General features: G+C 48.4%; 1 protein-coding gene across 1 annotated transcript; it reads left to right on the top strand.

The window, feature by feature from the left end:
- The first annotated feature begins 4,243 nt into the window (after positions 1-4,243).
- Positions 4,244-17,580, top strand: SLC2A2 (solute carrier family 2 member 2). Its single transcript, XM_056499117.1, has 11 exons — positions 4,244-4,383; positions 4,929-5,024; positions 5,544-5,770; positions 6,278-6,402; positions 7,131-7,246; positions 7,782-7,944; positions 8,356-8,543; positions 9,412-9,516; positions 11,631-11,732; positions 12,148-12,351; positions 12,555-17,580. Exons 1-11 carry the CDS (start codon positions 4,369-4,371, stop codon positions 12,744-12,746), a joined length of 1,533 nt encoding a protein of 510 aa, XP_056355092.1. The 5' UTR covers positions 4,244-4,368; the 3' UTR covers positions 12,747-17,580.
- Positions 17,581-18,033: the final 453 nt, after the last annotated feature.

Genomic DNA, 18,033 nt, shown 5'->3' with positions numbered 1-18,033 from the left:
CCATTAAGTCACACCTTTTATGTTTGGGGAAATAAAACCTGGGGTGTTGGAGGACATGGAGGTAAATGGGATTTTCAGGGGTCCCAGTCACAATGCTCCTTGTCTGGAGACTGTTTTGGAACAGGATGAGTGCAGGGAGGTGGGGCATGTCCCCTTTGATGCTGCCCAGCAGTGAGCAGTGGCCAAGGGATGTCTTGATGGACCATCACCACCTGAAAACTCCTCTTCTACAAAATCAACCCATGATAAAGATATTTCTCCTCCAAATGTTACTGGCTTTGATTTACTTGTCTTTTGCAGTAAGTAAAATGTTGATTAATGCTCTCAGAAGCTACTTATTATTAGTGTTTAAAGAATGAAAACCCGCAGCTCATTTTAAAACCTTATTTCTGGGACTTTTTGCCCAGGAAAGGAAATTTGTTCAGCTGTGCAGTGACGCAGGAGGAAATAGCAATAATGTCAGTGCATGCAGGGGTTGCTTGAGCCCGTTGCAGATTCAGTTATTTACAGAGTTGCTGTGAAATACTGTGTAACTTCAGGGGTGTCATGGTAAATGGAAGAAAAGCCCTGAGAGCTGCCATGAGGCCATGCAAGAGCCATGGTCAGCTCCACCACCCTGGGGAGATGCTGGGCACCACTGCCAGGTGAAGGATGCTCAGAGGTAAGGCTGTAGCAGCTACTTGTGGGAACTGAATCTTTTCAAACCTACTTCAGAATTATCAAATGGTCTTTTTCTTGTTGTGAGATGGTTTGGGGATTGACATTACATATTTTGGGACAGAATGGGGATGCTCAAGTTGACCCTGGCCCCAACCCCAGAGCTGGACTGGCTGCTGGAAATGGTTGGAGTTGAGCTGCAGTTCATTGTCTCGATGTGAACCCAGTTAAAGTCTTTTCCTGAAGTCTTTCCCTGCTAGTGCAACAATTTGATGCTCTGTAATTGGGGCCGTCATGAGCATCGTGTAGGCCAGCAGAGACTGAACCTGCCTTTTCCGAGGGTGTGGGTGGAGCTCCACGTCAAACCCTGCCTCTGTCCGGGCTGAGCCGCCCACCCGGGCACGGCTCTGAGAGATTCCTCAGCACTAAGGACGCATTTCCTGGCACAGGACTCCTGTCACAGCGCTGCTGCCCTGCAGCATCCTTGTCCTGCCCTGTCGTGCCCTGTGCTGCAGTTAGGACCTGCAGCTGGAGAGGTTTGCTGCGTTTGCTTCCCAGTTTTTCTCTTCTGGGAGATGCTGCACCAGCGGGGGGTGGGAAGGGGCTCATTAACCTCTGGTATCTTTACAGCAGTGCTATAAATGCATCAAATTCTCTCTCCTAAATGTGTTTTATCAGCCTGAGCTGCTGTCACATGTGGCCCCAGCACTGCTGCCTGCCCCAGCTGAGAAATGAATGAACATAGTTTTGGTTTTGTGCCAGCCACTGAGGTGGCTGAGAGCATCAGCCTGCTCTTAGAGAGCCAGAGTCTTGCAGACCAGATCTACCTTTTTTTCTTTGTTTTGTTTTGGTTTATGGCATACTTTTCCTTTTTGTTTGTAACATCAAAGATGTCTCTGAATGACTCAGAGGCAGTAAAATGGATGTGCAAATTGCCGCAGCACCTGGGGATAGCCTCATAGCCCCTCTGGAATCTTTGAATTCCTTCCACTGAGGTGACAAGCATGTTCAGCTTTTCAAAAGCAGAGCCCCACCATAAACTTCAGCCCATTGCTTTTATCACACATAGATTATCAACAACACCAATTACACTCCACACAACATAGAGTAGGCAATAAGCATGGCAATTCTGCCTGACATTATGCACAGTTCTAGCATTAGCAATAATGCAGACCTTGTTGTTTGCCAATCACCTAGACACTGCCTGGCCAGGCTCACCAGCCCTGGGATGGGTCAGTGTTGCTTTGGGCTGTGCTATGCCACTCTCTGCACCCTCTGGACTGTGATCACAACTGGCTGCCAGATGTGCAAGAGATGTGATGGGTTGTTCCTTCATCCTGGTGGAGCCAGGCCTGGTTCTCTGTCCTGCAGGAACACTGTGCTTCTCTCTACCAAGCTAACCCCATCAGCCCCTTTGGGATGTGATTGCACTGAGAGGAAAATCTACACACCAACCCTTCCCATCCATGAGCCTTGGGACCAGACTAGAGCTGCCCTGTGCCAGTCACCACATCCACATCCAGCCCCCTGTTCAGAGAATCACAGGGTCTGGAGTCTGTTAGTGCCACTGAGAGCCAGTATGTGCTTAAATTACCTGAGGCCAAGGAGTGTGTCACTGCCCAGCTGGCACCAGCCAGGGGCTCAAAGCAGCTGTGGCACTGGGTTGCAGCATCCTGCCAGGCAGGGAGGGTAAGAGGGGCCAGGGAAGGATAGGAAAACCCAGGGATAACTCCATGCCTTTTGCTAGCAGACCTGGCTGAGGGACACGTGGAGCTTGCAGCCTTTGGCATCCATGGAAGTCACAGGGCTGCTCCTGGGGAGGTGAGTGATGCTCACCCGTGCCTCCAGCACTGCTCCAGCTGCTCCACACCCAGGAAGCCCAGGATTACAGGAAGGTTCTGCTCCCAGCAGCAGTGGGCAGGACATGGAAAGGCCACCCTGCTCGAGGTATGTTGGTAGCCTTTGATCCCTCCAGTTCCACTAGTCTGGGGAGAGTAGTGAGGGAAAGCATCATCCTCTTTGTGCCAGGCACCTGCACCGGGATGGGGATCCCAGAGGGGTACGTGGGAATCCTGGAGGGGAGCATCTGGCAAGGTTTTCACAATGCCTGAAGGTTTCAGTCTTGGCTCAGGGCTCCCATTTGTTTTCTGATTCAAGCCTTAGCAGCCTGGTAATTGTCAAATCCTGCCAGTCCCATTGTGAAGGTATTTAACTGCAATGCAAAGAAACTGCTTGTAAATGCCTGGGTATCCACACACATCGAGCAAACAAACACCATCAGCTAAGATCTCAGCAGGAAGGACAAATATTGGGGAAAACTAAAAAGCTCAGCCTTGGGGCCCTTCCTGTCACAGCTACACCAGCCCAGGAGGGGAATGCAGGTGCTGTGGCTGGAATCAAAGCCTGCTTAATGAAATGAACTTTCCTACTCCAGTTAAAGTTTTACTTTACTGGAGACCAGTGCAAAGATTAGTGGTCTTACTCATCTTTGTTGTTTTTTCTCTTGCTCTTCCTCTGTAGAAAGTACATTTTGTGCCTGTGTGAAGCCTGGCTGACTGAGAGCATCATCCAATGAGTGCTGTAACTTGGCTGCTGGACCCATCAGGGGCTGATCTGGAAGATAATGACTTTAATCAGCATTAATCACCTTCCTGGCTGACTCAGACTTTGGCACGGTCTGCTGCTGCTAAAGATGCCACTGTCCCCCCCGGCCCTGCAGCTCCTCTCTCTGACCATGTCAAGGACAGCAAAGCCCAAGCCAGAGCAAGACCAGCTCAGACCAGCTTGTGCAGATATGTGCAAAGTTCATGAAAGCCGAGTGAACTGAGGCAAAAATATTTGGCAGCATCAGTAGTATTTGGCAGCATTGGCAGTGTTTCCCAGAATGCACAATATCTGACAGTGCAGCCATCAGCTGGTGGTGCTGAAAGGCTCACTGTTCACATCACTGTAGGATTTTTAATGAAAGCCTCTTTTCCTGTAATATTCTGGGTAATTTTGTTATGTTTTATGTCCATATACACACACAGCTGTCTCCTCTGATAGGTGTGTACTGGTATTAGAGCTGCTGGCTGAAGGGCTCTGGGTATGCAGGTGTCTGTGTATGGATACACAGAGACCTGTATACATCTGTGTTTATATGTGGCTCTGTGTGTGATAGACACACATGAATATATTTTAAAGCAGGTGCTAAATGCTATTTAAATAAAACAGTCATTTTCTAGCTGCTTTGCTACATGTGCTGGACCCTGATTCAGTAAGAGGATTGTGATGTGACATGCACACCCAGCACAGAACTGGAGGAAGGTGTTGAGCATCTTGAAACGGGCTCCAGCCCCTGGCACATCACATTTCCAACTGTTCAGCTGAGGGACAGCCCCAAACCAGCCCTGCAGCTGGATCATTTGAATTTTCCAGACCCACTCTATGTCTTTGCAGGTCTCCCATTGTTTCGTGTGTGTCCCAAACACGGGGATTGGTGGTGGCTGCTTCGAGCTGAGCGGTGGCCAAATAATGCGTGGAAGACTTGGGTTTCTCATTAACTCCAGAGTTGATATAGTCCCATCTCTCCAAGCACCAGCCCGTTTTCCTGCTTCCATCCCAGCTCTGCTGTCCTTCCCTGCCCAAGCCCTCACCTTGCTCTGCAGCCCAGGACAGTGACTGTTCCCAGAAGGAGGGCGGAGGAGCTGCGGGGTGGATGAGAAGAGGAAAATGCAGACAGAGAAGGTAATCATGGCTCATTGGTATTTTTGCACTTGACTTTCTAGTGAAATTACTAGAATTTCTGCAGGACTCCAGCACTGAGCAATTCCTTGCCAAAACCAACCCCAAAAATCCCCTCCACTAATTAATTGTGCACAGGGGTAAAGGGGAAAAGGGCCAAGGGGCTATTTTTGATTTTTAAGAGCTCTGTTGGCTCATTGGATAATTTTAACTGTGATGAGAGGAAAAAATGCTTTAAACAGCACTGCTGAAAAACATCCTTTCGGTGTTTTTTCCCCAGCAGTTGTGCTCCAGGGATGGAGATGGGGAAGGATTCACTGCTGCTGCTTCTTGCACTGCAGTACTGGGCAGACCTTGCCTGTCCCCAGGCGCTTTTCTTGTCCTTTGGAGTGAGCCAACCACCTGTGCTGCTGCAGCAGCATCCCTGCATGCCCCTGCCCCAGCCAGCTGGGCAGCAGGGTGCCCTGAGATAGGGGTGGGATGCAGCCCCCCAGTTTTGGGCACTGCTAGGACAGTATGATGAGGTTGTTCTTTGCTTCCTGCCCCAGCACCTCACAGGAACATTGATCCTCTCCGTCTTCACTGCAGTATTGGGCTTCTTCCAGTATGGCTACAGCCTGGGGGTCATTAATGCCCCCCAGAAGGTAAGTGGAGCCCCTCAAGCTGTGCATGGCCAAGGAACTGCAGCTTCAGGGCAGCCAGGGCTGGTGTGTCCCTTGCAGAAGCTCGCAAGAGGGCTCTGTCCCTTCCCAGGCAGTTTCACCCACAGAACAAAGCCCCCACAACAAGGCAGTGGGGTGACAACAAGGCAGGACCCTCCCTTGGCAATTCCCCAGGGAAAGGAGTGGGGCTCTGCACATAATGGAGCTGTCCCCACTGCAACACAGTCCCTGTGCCCAAGCCAAGGGACTGCACCCTTCCACCAAATCCAGTGCCAAATCCAGACACCAGGCTCAGCCCAGCCCTGGGAAGGGGAATGCTTTTTGCCCTCCTGGCCTCTCCCTGCTGGGCTCTGGGTGCTGTGGAGCTGGGGAGACCCCAGGATTTCACCCCTGCAGAGCCTGCAATGTAAATCTTTTCCTGAGGCAGAATGAAATCCCAAACAGGGGTTGGGGTGGTTACAGATCTGAGCTGACGGCGTTTTTCCTCCTCACCTGCCCCAGGTGATAGAAGCACACTACAGGCGCGTGCTGGGCATTGTACCCCCGGACAGCCACGCCACCAATGCCTCTGGGGAGGATGGCACAGAGGGGACACTGCCACCCCCGACTGACCCTGCCACCTCCACACACATCCTCACCATGTACTGGTCCCTGTCCGTGTCCGTGTTCGCCATCGGGGGCATGGTCTCCTCCTTCACCGTGGGCTGGATCGGCGACCGCCTCGGGAGGTGAGAGGCTGCTGTGTGCTGGGACTCTGTGCCACAGCCCAAACCCTCTGATGGATTCTTCCCATAGAACCATTTCCTCCTGTAGAAATACAATTTGTGCTTTTTTCAGCAATTTAGGAAAAAAGTAAAAATAACTGTCCCAACTTCCAAAATACTGTTCCAACCATCACAGAGGTTGGGCTTTTTAAAATCCTAAGTTACAATCAAACATTTTATTGCAACTTGAGCATTTCAGACAGCAGCTGATGAGCAGTCTTAAGTTCTGAATTCCTCCTTTTCATGGCAAAAAGGAAGAGGACATCTGCATGGTATTTGCACGTGATGTAAAGTATAATTTATATCATTTTAACTACTCTGATTTTACCCTGGCCCCCATATTTTGCAGTGCCTGCTATCGTTTTTCCCCTTGTAGTACTGATTAAGTGACTTCACAGTTCCTCTGTGTGTGTGCAATGGCTGTTCTGGCTGAGCAGGTGCCAGAGGAGCTGTGCTGCTGCTGCCTTGCAGGGTGAAAGCCATGCTGGTGGTGAACGTCCTCTCCATTGCTGGGAACCTGCTCATGGGGCTGGCGAAATTTGGGCCATCCCACATCCTCATCATCTCTGGGAGAGCAGTCTCAGGGCTGTACTGTGGTGAGTCCAGCCTGGGTCAGGACGGAAAGCAGCTCCTTGGTAGATTGCTTCAGGGCTGCAGTTCAGATTCTCCCACATTTTTTAATCCTTTTTAAATTCAGAATAGGTTTCACAGGCAGGAATTTTCCTCTTCTCCCTATGTCCACTCTTCTTGATCCAGGATGTTTTTCCAGAAGTATTTGGATTGGCTCTATCATATGTTCATTTTACTAGAAAGGAGCAGGTCCCTCTGTATCTCAAGGATGCTGCTGGTGGCTGCTGTAAGAGCACATCACTAGCCAGGCTAGTTAACAGGTTCCTGAGACAGGGAGCACAGGACCACTGTGCACAGAGAGGATATAGCTGGCAAATAATTGGGAATTACATTACAATTAGCTTAGAAATAACAGCTCTTTATACTGTTACTGGTATGCAAATACAATACTCAACTCTGAGGTTTCAAGGCAAGTTTTAAGAAGGCTGCTTGCCCTGTGATAAATTCTCCCAGCAGACAATCCCTGCTCTGTGCTCTGATGTGTGTGTCCAAGTAAAAAGGTTTCCCAGTTTGGAGCTCTGAATGCAGGGACATCCCAGCACCTTTTGAAGGTGCAGATGGTTCCCAGGCAGGCTGAGGGGCTTGGTGGGGTGTGGGGTGCAGCACACAGGCTCCATCCTCCTCTCTCATTTGGGAAGTGGTTTCTGCTGGCTGCTGAGCTGTCTAGAAGAGGTGACACTCGTGTGCTCTGCAGGGCTGTCCTCTGGACTGGTGCCCATGTACGTCAGCGAGGTCTCTCCCACGGCCCTTCGGGGAGCACTGGGGACGCTGCACCAGCTCGCCATCGTCACGGGCATCCTCCTCAGCCAGGTGAGCAGCAAAACACACATCCAGAGAGGGTGTTCCAGAGAATAGCAACACCACTGTGGTATACTGGGCTACTGTTCACCATTCCACCCAAAACTGAGGGAGTGTGCAAAACAATCTGCTCTAATGGGGTTAAACCCCTGCCTTCAGTAAGAGGTGTCTTAACAAAGACAACTTCTCAAGAAATAAAAAATACTTCTCCAAATAATTTTTCCTCCCTGAGGAATTTTTTCAGCATCTTATCAGTGTCAGGCTGGATCATAAGCATGAGACCCCTGATAATCAGATTCTCAAAAATGGCTTAATCAGGGAAGCAGGGAGCCCAAAGCCCCCATCAGCATTGCTCACCATGGCATAAGTCCCAGCTACACAGTAAGTGAGCACATAAATGTACAGAAAAAAAACCACATCCAGAAAAAGAGCTGGTATTTGCTTCTAGTCTTCCTCCAGCTTGTCACTTTAAAACACCATAGTGGTTAATTACTTTCTCTTCTTAGGGTGCAAAATTATCCATTCAAATATGCCTCAATTATTCCAGGTCCTTGGACTAGACTTTCTTCTGGGCAATGATGAGATGTGGCCCCTGCTCCTTGGTCTCTCTGGCGTGGCTGCCCTGCTGCAGTTCTTCCTGCTCTTACTGTGCCCTGAGAGCCCCCGATACCTTTACATCAAACTGGGGAAGGTGGAGGAAGCTAAAAAAAGTAAGAAAGACATTCTGGGCTTGTCTAGAGTTGTTTTTATACTGTACATAGTATAAAATAGAGAAGGAAAAGCCTGGCTGAGGACTCACATGTGACTGTGGTTGCTCCATCTCATGCTCTGAGCTGCTGAGATACAAACTAGGTCTGGATCAAAAACTATTGAGATATTTGCATATCTAAGCAAATAAGCAGCACTGCTGAGGGATGAGGCCTGAGAGTGATGTCTCAGGGCTGTTGCAGAGCTGATGTGCTGCTGCTCCTGACCAAGCAGATGCACCCTGGATCCTTGGATGAGCCATAGGAACCTTCATGTGGTTGTCTTACCTTGAGTTTTGCCTAAAGAGGTTTTTGTTCTTACATATATAACTTCTCTACCACTGAAAATAAAATGTCAATTTTTTTTTCCCTAAGATTTGAAAAGGCTTAGAGGAAACTGTGATCCAATGAAAGAGATTGAAGAGATGGAAAAGGAAAAGCAAGAAGCTGCTAGTGAAAAGAAAGTCTCCATAAGACAGCTTTTCACCTCTTCCAAGTACAGGCAGGCTGTCATTGTGGCGCTGATGGTGCAAATATCCCAGCAGTTCTCAGGAATCAATGCGGTGAGTCTCCCCAAAATGTTTGTCTCTCAAGAGTTCCATGCTGAGCATGAAAAGGCAGCTCTGGCTCCATTCAAGCCATGCAGGGATGAAAGAAGGTTTCCCCATTGCTGCAGTGGGCTCCTGGGTCGTGCCAAGCTGGCTGTGGGAGGGCAGGAGGGGAGAAGGGTGGGAGGGAGTCCAGCACAAAACCAGCTGGCACTGCTGGCCCTTGCTGAGCCCTCCCATGACCTTCCCCCTACCCAAGTTTGTCAGCAGATTGTTCTCTTTAATGACAGCATGCTTACCACAGAATCACTATTTTCTAGCTATTTTTGGCTAAACAACTTTTGCATCAGCTCCTGGAATACCAGAAATCAGCATTTAACACCAGAAGCATTAAGGAGCACACAAGGATGCCCAGCCTACTTGGCTTCAGGCCATGCCCACCCCATCCACCAGCCACCCTTTACCTCCTGCCCTTAACTTTCACCAGAAAGAAATAACCTTATTCTACTAGAGAAGAAAGAAATGGGAGTCATTGCATTGAGAATATTTTTAAATTAATATAAAAGTCGGTCATACTGAGATATTTGTCTTGAGTGCTCAGTGCTGATGATCTGGATTTTAAGATAAAACATAGACTACATAGAAGAAAATAGATTTAATGTGCAAATGCAGTAGCTCAAGAGGGGAATGTCAACAGGATTTTTAACTCCCTCAGGCTCTTATGAAATTTTCAGCTTTAATTACTACAACAAGCCATTAAAAGTTGAAAAACTAATCATAATTAAATTATGCCACATCTCAGCAAGTGCAACTCTTCCCTCATGAGAACAAAAAGTTTCACCAGCCCTGTTGCCTAATCCTTCATCCTGATGTATTCTGATAGATCTTTTACTACTCCACAAACATTTTTGAGAGAGCTGAGGTTGACCAACCAGTTTATGCAACCATTGGTGTTGGAGTGGTGAACACGGTCTTCACTGTTATCTCTGTAAGTAAATACTTCTGCCCCCTGGACTACAAAGACATAAGGTACAGTGTGGTTTTGAAACATGATTTTATCCTGGAGCTGGGATTTGCAGTATTGCAGGACTGACCCTGAACACCTTACAGGGAAAAGTCATTCCTTGGGCAAGTTTAATTTGAAAATTCAAGCCTTGACATAGAGCATGTTGCTATCAATCAGCACTGCTAAATGCCTTGTGAGTGGAAACTGCACCACTGTGTTCAGGGAAGCTCTGAAAAGTCTGCTTTTCCCCCCAAAATAAAAGCTGCCTTTGAGACTGCAATTCTGCAGGTCCTCTTCCCTCAGGGAGTAGCAGGGGATAGGGGCTGTGATGGGGAAGTCATTGCTCTCAGTGTGCTCTTACCTGTTATCTTTCAAACTGTTTTCTGTGTGTACATAGCACCTGCATCAGTGATATCCAAAGGCTATTCCACAGTAATAAAAGTAATCCAGCACCTATCCTCATCCTATCTAGGCAAGGCTCTGCAGTAATAAAGGGATGGTTCTGTTTCCACAGATCTGCCCGTTATTTGTCTCTCTCCTGAGAGGATTAATACAATTCCTATCAGCTGGCAATTAGTTTTATAATGTGGCTATTAATATGAGATCAGGAAATGCCAAGCCTATTTCCCTCATATCTCTCTAGAGATTTAGGGAGTAAAGGACTTTCACCAACGTGATGCAGGACTGGCTGGAAGGCAGAAATACACAGCTCCAAGAGAATTAGGGCATGGAGGAATAATTTTAAACTGACAGAGAGGAGGTTTTGATTAGATATTAGAAAGAAATTCTTGTTTGTGAGGGTGGTGAGGCACTGGTACAGGTTTCTTAGAGAGGTTGTGGATGTCTCATTCCTGAACTGTCTAAGGCCAGGCTTGGTCTTGTGGGAAGTGTCCCTGCCTATGACAGGGGGTTGAAATTGGATGATCTTTAAGGTCCTTTCCAACCCAAACCATTCATGCTCCAATATGTGTGAGAGAGCAGGTCTTGGATTGAACGTGCCTTAGACAAAGTCTATCATAGGGCCCCACACTGAGGAGAAAACATGCTATTTATTGTGAAATGAGGCACAGAGGTGTGCAGCTGGAAGAAGCCTTTCTCCAGCATGGAGGGTGTTCTGCAGTTCTATGCCCACCCCAGGACTGTGGTACTTGCAGCTTGGGCATTTGCTCTTTGCTTCTTTTGTCCACGAGCACTTAAAAATTACCTGCTTTTGTCAATAAATGACAGACCCCGATCAAAAGGCAGAAATGCTGACAGCTGGTGGACCTTGGAAAGGGGAGAAGGGAGCAGAGACTCATTCTCTGCAACTTCACATGTCAGCACATGAGCAGCCTCCAGCAAAAGAGACAGTCTCTGGGAAGAGTAAATCCTGCTATAATGGCAGGAAAGGTGGAGCTGCTGGCCAGAGGGGTCCTTCCAAGCAGAGGGGAAGGAGTGGGCAGCCCACAGGCTGCTGCACAGTTAGGCCAGGACAGCTGCACTGCTACAGCTCCCCACCACGTGAGGTGTCTGGTACCTTAGGTATCTGTCAAAAGCTGAGTGACATGACTGGAGTCCACCAAGAGGAGCTGAGAAGGAGCAAACTAAGCTTTGTGACTACCAGGGAAGCAAAAGGAGTCTGGGAGTCATTGGAAGAAAAATCCTGACTGCAGCTGCTACACAACTATCCCTGCCCTAGGACAGGAAAGGTGCAATGGCCCATGATGTGACCTGAATCATGCTACATTTGGAAGCCTGATTTCAAACTAATGCAGACCTAATAAGTTTTTAGTTCCTGGAAGAAAAAAAGAAAAGGGAAAGAGAGAGAAAGTCCACAGTCAGCAATTCATGTATAGGAACAGTGGGAAGTCCTGAGAGCTTGGAAATGCATGGGCTGAGTGTGTGTGCCTTTGCCTTGCCCTTGGCAGGGTAACTGCTCAGTCTGGCTCCCCAGCAGCTGCCAGCAGAGTTTCTGACACTTGGAAATCAGAACATTAACCTCTACCACTAAAAGAGCAAAAGAGCAGTGTGGCAGTGGTAACAGGCTGGTTATTGCTAATGTCCTGATCCTGAGAGTGGTGGTGCTGGTCACTGAGCTGCTGCATGTGTTTCTACAGGTCTTCCTGGTGGAGAAGGCGGGCAGGCGGTCCCTGTTCATGGCAGGTTTGATGGGCATGTTAGTCAGCGCTGTGGCCATGACAGTTGGGCTTGTGCTCCTGGTAAGGATGTCTCTCCTTCTTTCCTCCCTGGTTTGAAAATAAGAGAAAATCCCATCAAAGTCAGTCCAAACCAATGGTGCAAGCCCTTGTCAAGATAAAAAAGCAAATAATGGGTGGTTCCTTTGCTGAACACCCTGGTTATTAAAGGGTGCCATTCTGCCTCATTTTGCTGAGCTGCAGGCAAGGAGAGGGCTCAAAGTAACAGCTGAGCTGATGGCTGTGAACTCCTCCAGACAGTGATGCTGGCACCACATGCCCAGCCAGCACCTGGCACAAGAGTTTAAAACCTTAATTATTCATGTCCAGTCCCCCGTCTCTCTGAATAGAAAGAAATTTCTGAGAAAGAAGCCTAAATAAAGTAATTAGTGATAATTAATGAGAGTTGCTTTGGGACTATAACATCAGCCTCTTGCAGAGCCAGTTTGCCTGGATGAGCTATGTCAGCATGGTCGCAATCTTCCTCTTCGTCATCTTCTTCGAAGTGGGGCCTGGGCCCATCCCCTGGTTTATCGTAGCCGAGCTGTTCAGCCAGGGCCCGCGCCCTGCCGCCATCGCTGTCGCCGGCTTCTGCAACTGGGCCTGCAACTTCATCGTGGGAATGTGCTTCCAGTACATAGCAGTAAGAAACCCCTAAAACACACAAATAAATATCTGGCATGATCCCACTGCTGGGCTCCCAAAGCAGCCCAACAGGATGTGAAGGTGCCTCCCAGATTTCCATCCCCTAGTCTGGCTGGGCACCTCAGGCAGCTGGGGTAGGAAAGGGAAGCCATCCCTGTGGTGCTGATGGAGGTCTCCCCTGCTCCCACCTTCCCCCTGCAGGATCTGTGTGGACCATACGTGTTCGCAGTCTTCGCGGGTCTGCTCCTCCTCTTCTTCCTGTTCGCCTACTTCAAAGTCCCGGAGACGAAAGGAAAGTCCTTTGAGGAGATCGCAGCCGTGTTCCGCCGCAAGAAGCTCTCGGCCAAAGCCATGACTGAGCTGCAGGACCTGCGACGCAGCGAGGAGGCATAGGCATCCCATGCACCCAGAAAGGAGGGACTGGGCAAGCACCTCCTTCAGGCACCATGGCAAGAATGTTGGGCAAAAGTCTCATTTCACAAAAACCTTGCAGCTGGCAGACCAGGAGGATTCATCCATCGGATTCCTTCTGGCTGCTGGGGTTCACACCTCCCAGCCACAGGTGCTAACCTGGTATTTCACTCTGAGACACTTGGGACAACTTGGGCTGCAGGAAGAGCCAGGGAAAGGACAGGAGGAGTATGGTACATATCCATCTCAATCCCCTGCTGGAAGAGCCCAGTGGGACAGTGATCTTACCAGACAGCATAGAGCAGGGCTGTCTCTCAGCTGAAATGAAGGAAAAATTAGGCATTTTTTTGGAGAATCTTAGAAACTGTGGCTGGGCTGATGGGCATTTTCCCTACATTTCAGCCAGATTATTTAGCTCTCTCTTTCTCTCCCCCTTCTCACTGCTGCAGCACAAGGCACAGCACAACACTGAGCACACAAAAGGCCTGGGCACTCCTGGTCTCCATGTGAGGAGACTCGAGCCCTGCTGCCACCCCTTCCATGGTGTGACCATTGCCAGGGCACCTCCTTCCCCATCTGCACCTTCCTTCCCTTCCTTTCATTCAGTGCTCAAGACCCACAGGCTCCAGATCCAGCCAAGGGCTCAGGCTGCTCAGAGCAACAATTAATGATGACCCCAAGAAGAAATGGGTATTGGAAGGTGAACTGGAAGGTGCCACTCACCTAACTCCTATTTTGCATCACTTAGCATTTTGCTGGCTGAGTATTTCAGCCAAGATAGTGTGCATGCAGGAGGTCAGGCTGTTTCCATAGCGTAGTTTGTGCTCCTTTTGCTTTTTATGAGACATTTTTATGCGGCAGAATCAAACTCCAAGGATTTTTCTTCCTTTTTTTGGGGACATATGTTGGAACCATGGTAAAAGCCTGCTCTCTGCTTGACTTTTAAGATCTGCATGCTCCTTGTTGTGATATCAGGTTACTTTTTAGCAACTTTCTGAGGGTAGAAATCCATTATTTATTTAGAGATAAAACACTGGCATTGCTTGGTCACTGTGTGCTCACCACGGCTGCTGGTGAAGGTGTGGTCAAAATGTAACAGAAGATTGAGTGTAAGGAAAAGCACAAAATAGATAGGCTGAGGAGGATCATGGTGATGCTGTGGGTTTGGTTTTAGGGGAGGTTCATGCTCCTTTCCACGTGCCTGAACATTTTTTCCTTTGTAGATTTTACTCTTGGTATTAAGACTGTACAGCAAATTCTGGTCGCTTCCAAGTGATGGGAAATGCAGCCTCAAGGTGCGCTGGCAGAAATGCCTGGCCCTGGTGTGTGCACTGAAGCAGTAAGATTGCACCAAAGGCTTTGCTGGAGTGACTGCTGGGATTTAACTAGAGGAGAACTGGGTCAGTGCTATCATGTGCTGCAGTGGTGGGTGACCCAGGTCTGACACGGGGCATGCAAGGCTGCTGGAAGCAGAGCCCAGGCTGGAGCTGAGAAGAGAGCAGCAGAGCTGGGGCACAAGGTCTGTGTCGAGCTGTCCATCTGTGTGTTGCACACAGGTCCCCTCAGGTGACACCAACGGCCACAGCAGGCTCAGAAGCTCTCCACAGTGTTTACTGTAAGTTAAATATAGTGGATTATCTGAATGTACAAAAAGGAGAAAAAAGAGGATTCTTGCTATCAGCTTTGTTATCTAGGTCTGTTAGATAAAAGATGAACAACATCTATGGCATGTGATGGCTTGTGCTGCTGATTTTCCCCCTCTGTACATCTCAGACATATACCCAATGCCATAGAGGAGCTATTTTCCTAGCAGGACACTTTTGCTCACAGGTGGTAAAAGCTGTGCAAGCCCTCAGCTAAATCCCTTTGAAACAGCTGGTCCAGAGGTGAGACCTGGGGTTGGATACAGCCCTGGAGCTGGTGGCAGCTGGCTCTGGGCCAGGATGAACCCTGACTGGAGGGGTGCCAGTGTCTGGCCCCAGCTGTCCCCAGTGCCCTCTTCACCCCACTGTGAAGCACCTCTGCTTGCATGGTGCTGGTGCAGCCTAGATCCTGGTGCTGGGGCCTCTCTAGGCACAAGAGGCAGGAGGAGCATTTGGGGAGAAGTGAAGTTCAAAGCAGATTCACTGCTGCTCTGAGGGCCTACCCAGGCTGGGTTCCCTGTGATCATAGAGGGGGTACAAAATGATTTCCTAAACTTCTGCTAGGTTTTGTCCTATTGTCTGTGGGGCATCAGTGACTCTGCTGGCAGCTCAGCTGTGAGGGGCTGATCACTGATTATTGATCAACATTGAGTAGTCCGTCCTTGTTTTCCTGTGTCACTGCTGAATGTCAATAGAAAGCCGGCTCAGCACATAAATCAGTTTAACAAAGCCCACAGCATTAGCATTGCCCACAGATACAACACTGAACTTCCCAGAAGAGCTGCCTGGGAGTTCAGAGGCACCTAAGGAAAATGGACTGTCAGGCTGTGTTTCCTTGCAGCAGCTGCCATGTGGACGGTAAGGGAGTTTTCTTCTTCCAGCCTGGGACAGGATGAGCAGAGTAAGGCATTGCTGGCCTTTTGTCCTCCCCATGGCTGCAGTGAAGATTCAAGCTGGGCTTTACTATCACAGGAGCACTTTAACCATATGCCACTGCAGGATGGGGTCATTAGAGTTAGTTAAATCTGATGATATATTTACTTTTGTCTCGTCCCATCAGGCTGATAATTAGGACTGTACACTTTATCTGTCCTTGCTACATGCAAGTTCCAGTTAAAACTTGTTCTTGAGACACAGCTTGTTGAATCACTATTTTTATCTCTCACCATTACAGTTTTACTAAGCTGCTAATCATTAAGAAAATTTAAAAGACCGAGTCAAACTTATTAGCTAAATGGTTGCTGCATTTTAGTAACATACTAAATATGTTCTCATACCATGCCTGGCTAATAATGCAATATAATTAATAATCCCTGAGAAAGCATCTTGTCAGCAAGAGCTTTGACAGTGTTTTCCTAACGTGCTGAGACAACAGCCATTAAGACTTTCCTGTTGTGCCAACGGTATCTAGTCTCCCACTCTCTAGGCTTAATTTTAAAATTAGTTTGACTTCCCTAATTCAATAAACTTAGGACATTTGGCCCCATTAACGCTCTCCACACTAATTTATCACAGGTTTTTCTGCCTCACTTCAACTTGTTTTTCACCACTGAGAAGCACTACCCCCTGTCTCTGGAGTCAAACAGCTGATAATGTTGAAGCTAACCCAAGTATTACGTATGCAGGGACAAAGTCTTCGAGGTATGATGAATTTTCTGAGGTGTTCGATGTCCTTATCTTACCGGAAATCTATGGGAGCTGAGGAATTTCAAGGTAGATATCAGGTCCTGGATCCAGCAGACTGTGTAAGCATCAGATTAAATTTAAGGTAACTGAGTGTACTCAAGTGTTTCACTAAATCCTGAAGCAACACTGGCAAATTTTACCCAGAGGTACCGCCTGAGTAGCTGCGCTGAAACGGAAGGAATCTCCTCCTCAGCACTGGGGCAATAAATCCTGGCTGCAGATCAGCACTCCTTAAACTTTACAGGCTGTAGATGCAACTGCAGACCCGAGGCTTGGGCAGTGTCCTGTGCTTTGCCTCCCTGCACTCTGTTCAGGAGAGACAGCGGCTCTGTGACTCTCTGATCAGGTCCTGGGTGGGATATCCCTGCTCCAGCCCTGTCCCAGCCCCAGGAGGGAACAGCTGGGGTTACTTTGTGTTTTTCTTCTTCCTCGTAGGGAAGTTACAATTACAGTGGTCCCTGCTAGCTCACACTGTCACGGCTTGCCTCTGATCCCCAGTGTGTGCCCAGAGTGATTCCCTGGGTTTTCAGACCTGGGCTCATACAGGAAGCAGACTGTGAATGGCAGGAATAAAGCAGTGCCAGGAGCAGAGTGGGTACCTATGGCAAGGTGACTTCAGAGGGTCCCTGACCCCATTCCTGCCAAGCAGACACACTGTACCTAGGAGCTCTGAGGGCCTGCTGAGCGTGGCACTGTCCTGTGGAGGGGGATCACTGATCCACAGCTTCTCTCACATCCTCCTGCTCAAGGCTGTGCCCACAAGCCAGCGTGAACCCTCACCCCAGCAGTCAGGACACGGTGGGATCCCAGGGAAGTCAGCTCAGCAGCTGAAACAGACACTGCTCAGGTTGGAACAGGGCTGTTTACAGCACTCCACTCATGACCTGGTATTTCTAATGAGAGACCTGACCCCACGGCCCAGGGGTGTAAACACCACCTCCTGCCTTCCATGGGGCTGGAAACAAGGTGGGATGTTTCTGGAAATAAGGTGGGGTGTTTCTGGAAAAAAGGGGGGTGTTTATGCCAGCACTGGCTGAAATCCATATTCTCCAGGCTGGGCTTTGATGAGACACTTTAGGGCATCAGATACTTCTCCAGATCATAACTGAGAACAGATACAACTCACTAAGTTTAAATCTAAAAGTTTTCTAGTCTCTCTTCACTTCTTAAGGACACAGGTAGGAGCAGCAAAGCTTGATAACATCCTGAGCCTCCTTGAGAGAAAAGAAGGGTGATCCAGCTGTGCAACACTGGAAAGAAAGCACTCTTAAATGTGAAAGGCCATACTATTTTATTTACAAATATGCTTTGAATCAAATTGCTGTTCTTGTATAGAAAAGTGGGATAATCACAATAATACTATCAAGAAAAACACTTTAGAAAATTAATGTTGATCCAGACAAAGGAACGATGCCTGCAGGCAATAACTGATGAATTGGATTCCCAATGTTTTTTACTGAATATCAAGTAAAGGCTGTATTGCAATATTTGTTTTGTGTCTGAAAAATAAATATCATCTACAGCTGTACTTCAGTAAAAAGACTTGATTTAGCCCAGAAGATCTCTCAAGTGAATTTGTTAATTGTGGAAAAACAGCCAAATTTATCAACTGATACTTGAGGGGGGAAAAAAAACATCAGTAGTGCTCAGCCCCAGGCTGCTGCAGTTTAGGTTCAGAACAGTTGGTCATTTTCTCACAAAGTGTTCTGTTAGAAGATAAAAAGCCCTAGAGCATGTGCAACTTGTCACACACTTGCAGGTAAACAAACACACACTGCACACGTTGCAGGATGCCCCAGATTCTGCTTATCAAGTGAGACAGCAGTAAAATGGGCAGGATAAAGTGTATCATCTCCAGAGCAGGCTGGGTGAGGCAGCATCCATGGAAAGCCCAAGTAAAGGACAGAGATGATGCTGGGGCCTCATGAAGTGCCCCCATG

The sequence above is a fragment of the Oenanthe melanoleuca genome, chromosome 9 (assembly GCF_029582105.1).
Source record: "Oenanthe melanoleuca isolate GR-GAL-2019-014 chromosome 9, OMel1.0, whole genome shotgun sequence".
In the NCBI taxonomy this organism is placed as follows: domain Eukaryota; kingdom Metazoa; phylum Chordata; class Aves; order Passeriformes; family Muscicapidae; genus Oenanthe; species Oenanthe melanoleuca.
The sequence above is the reverse complement of the archived record's forward strand: the minus strand, read 5'-3'. Positions and strand labels throughout refer to the sequence as shown.

What these genes read in the sequence shown, in the direction of transcription:
- SLC2A2 (XM_056499117.1), top strand. An exon ending in TCATTAATGCCCCCCAGAAG is followed by an intron (nt 5,025 to 5,543) that starts GTAAGTGGAGCC and finishes CACCTGCCCCAG; the next exon opens with GTGATAGAAGCACACTACAG. An exon ending in AGTCTCAGGGCTGTACTGTG is followed by an intron (nt 6,403 to 7,130) that starts GTGAGTCCAGCC and finishes TGTGCTCTGCAG; the next exon opens with GGCTGTCCTCTGGACTGGTG.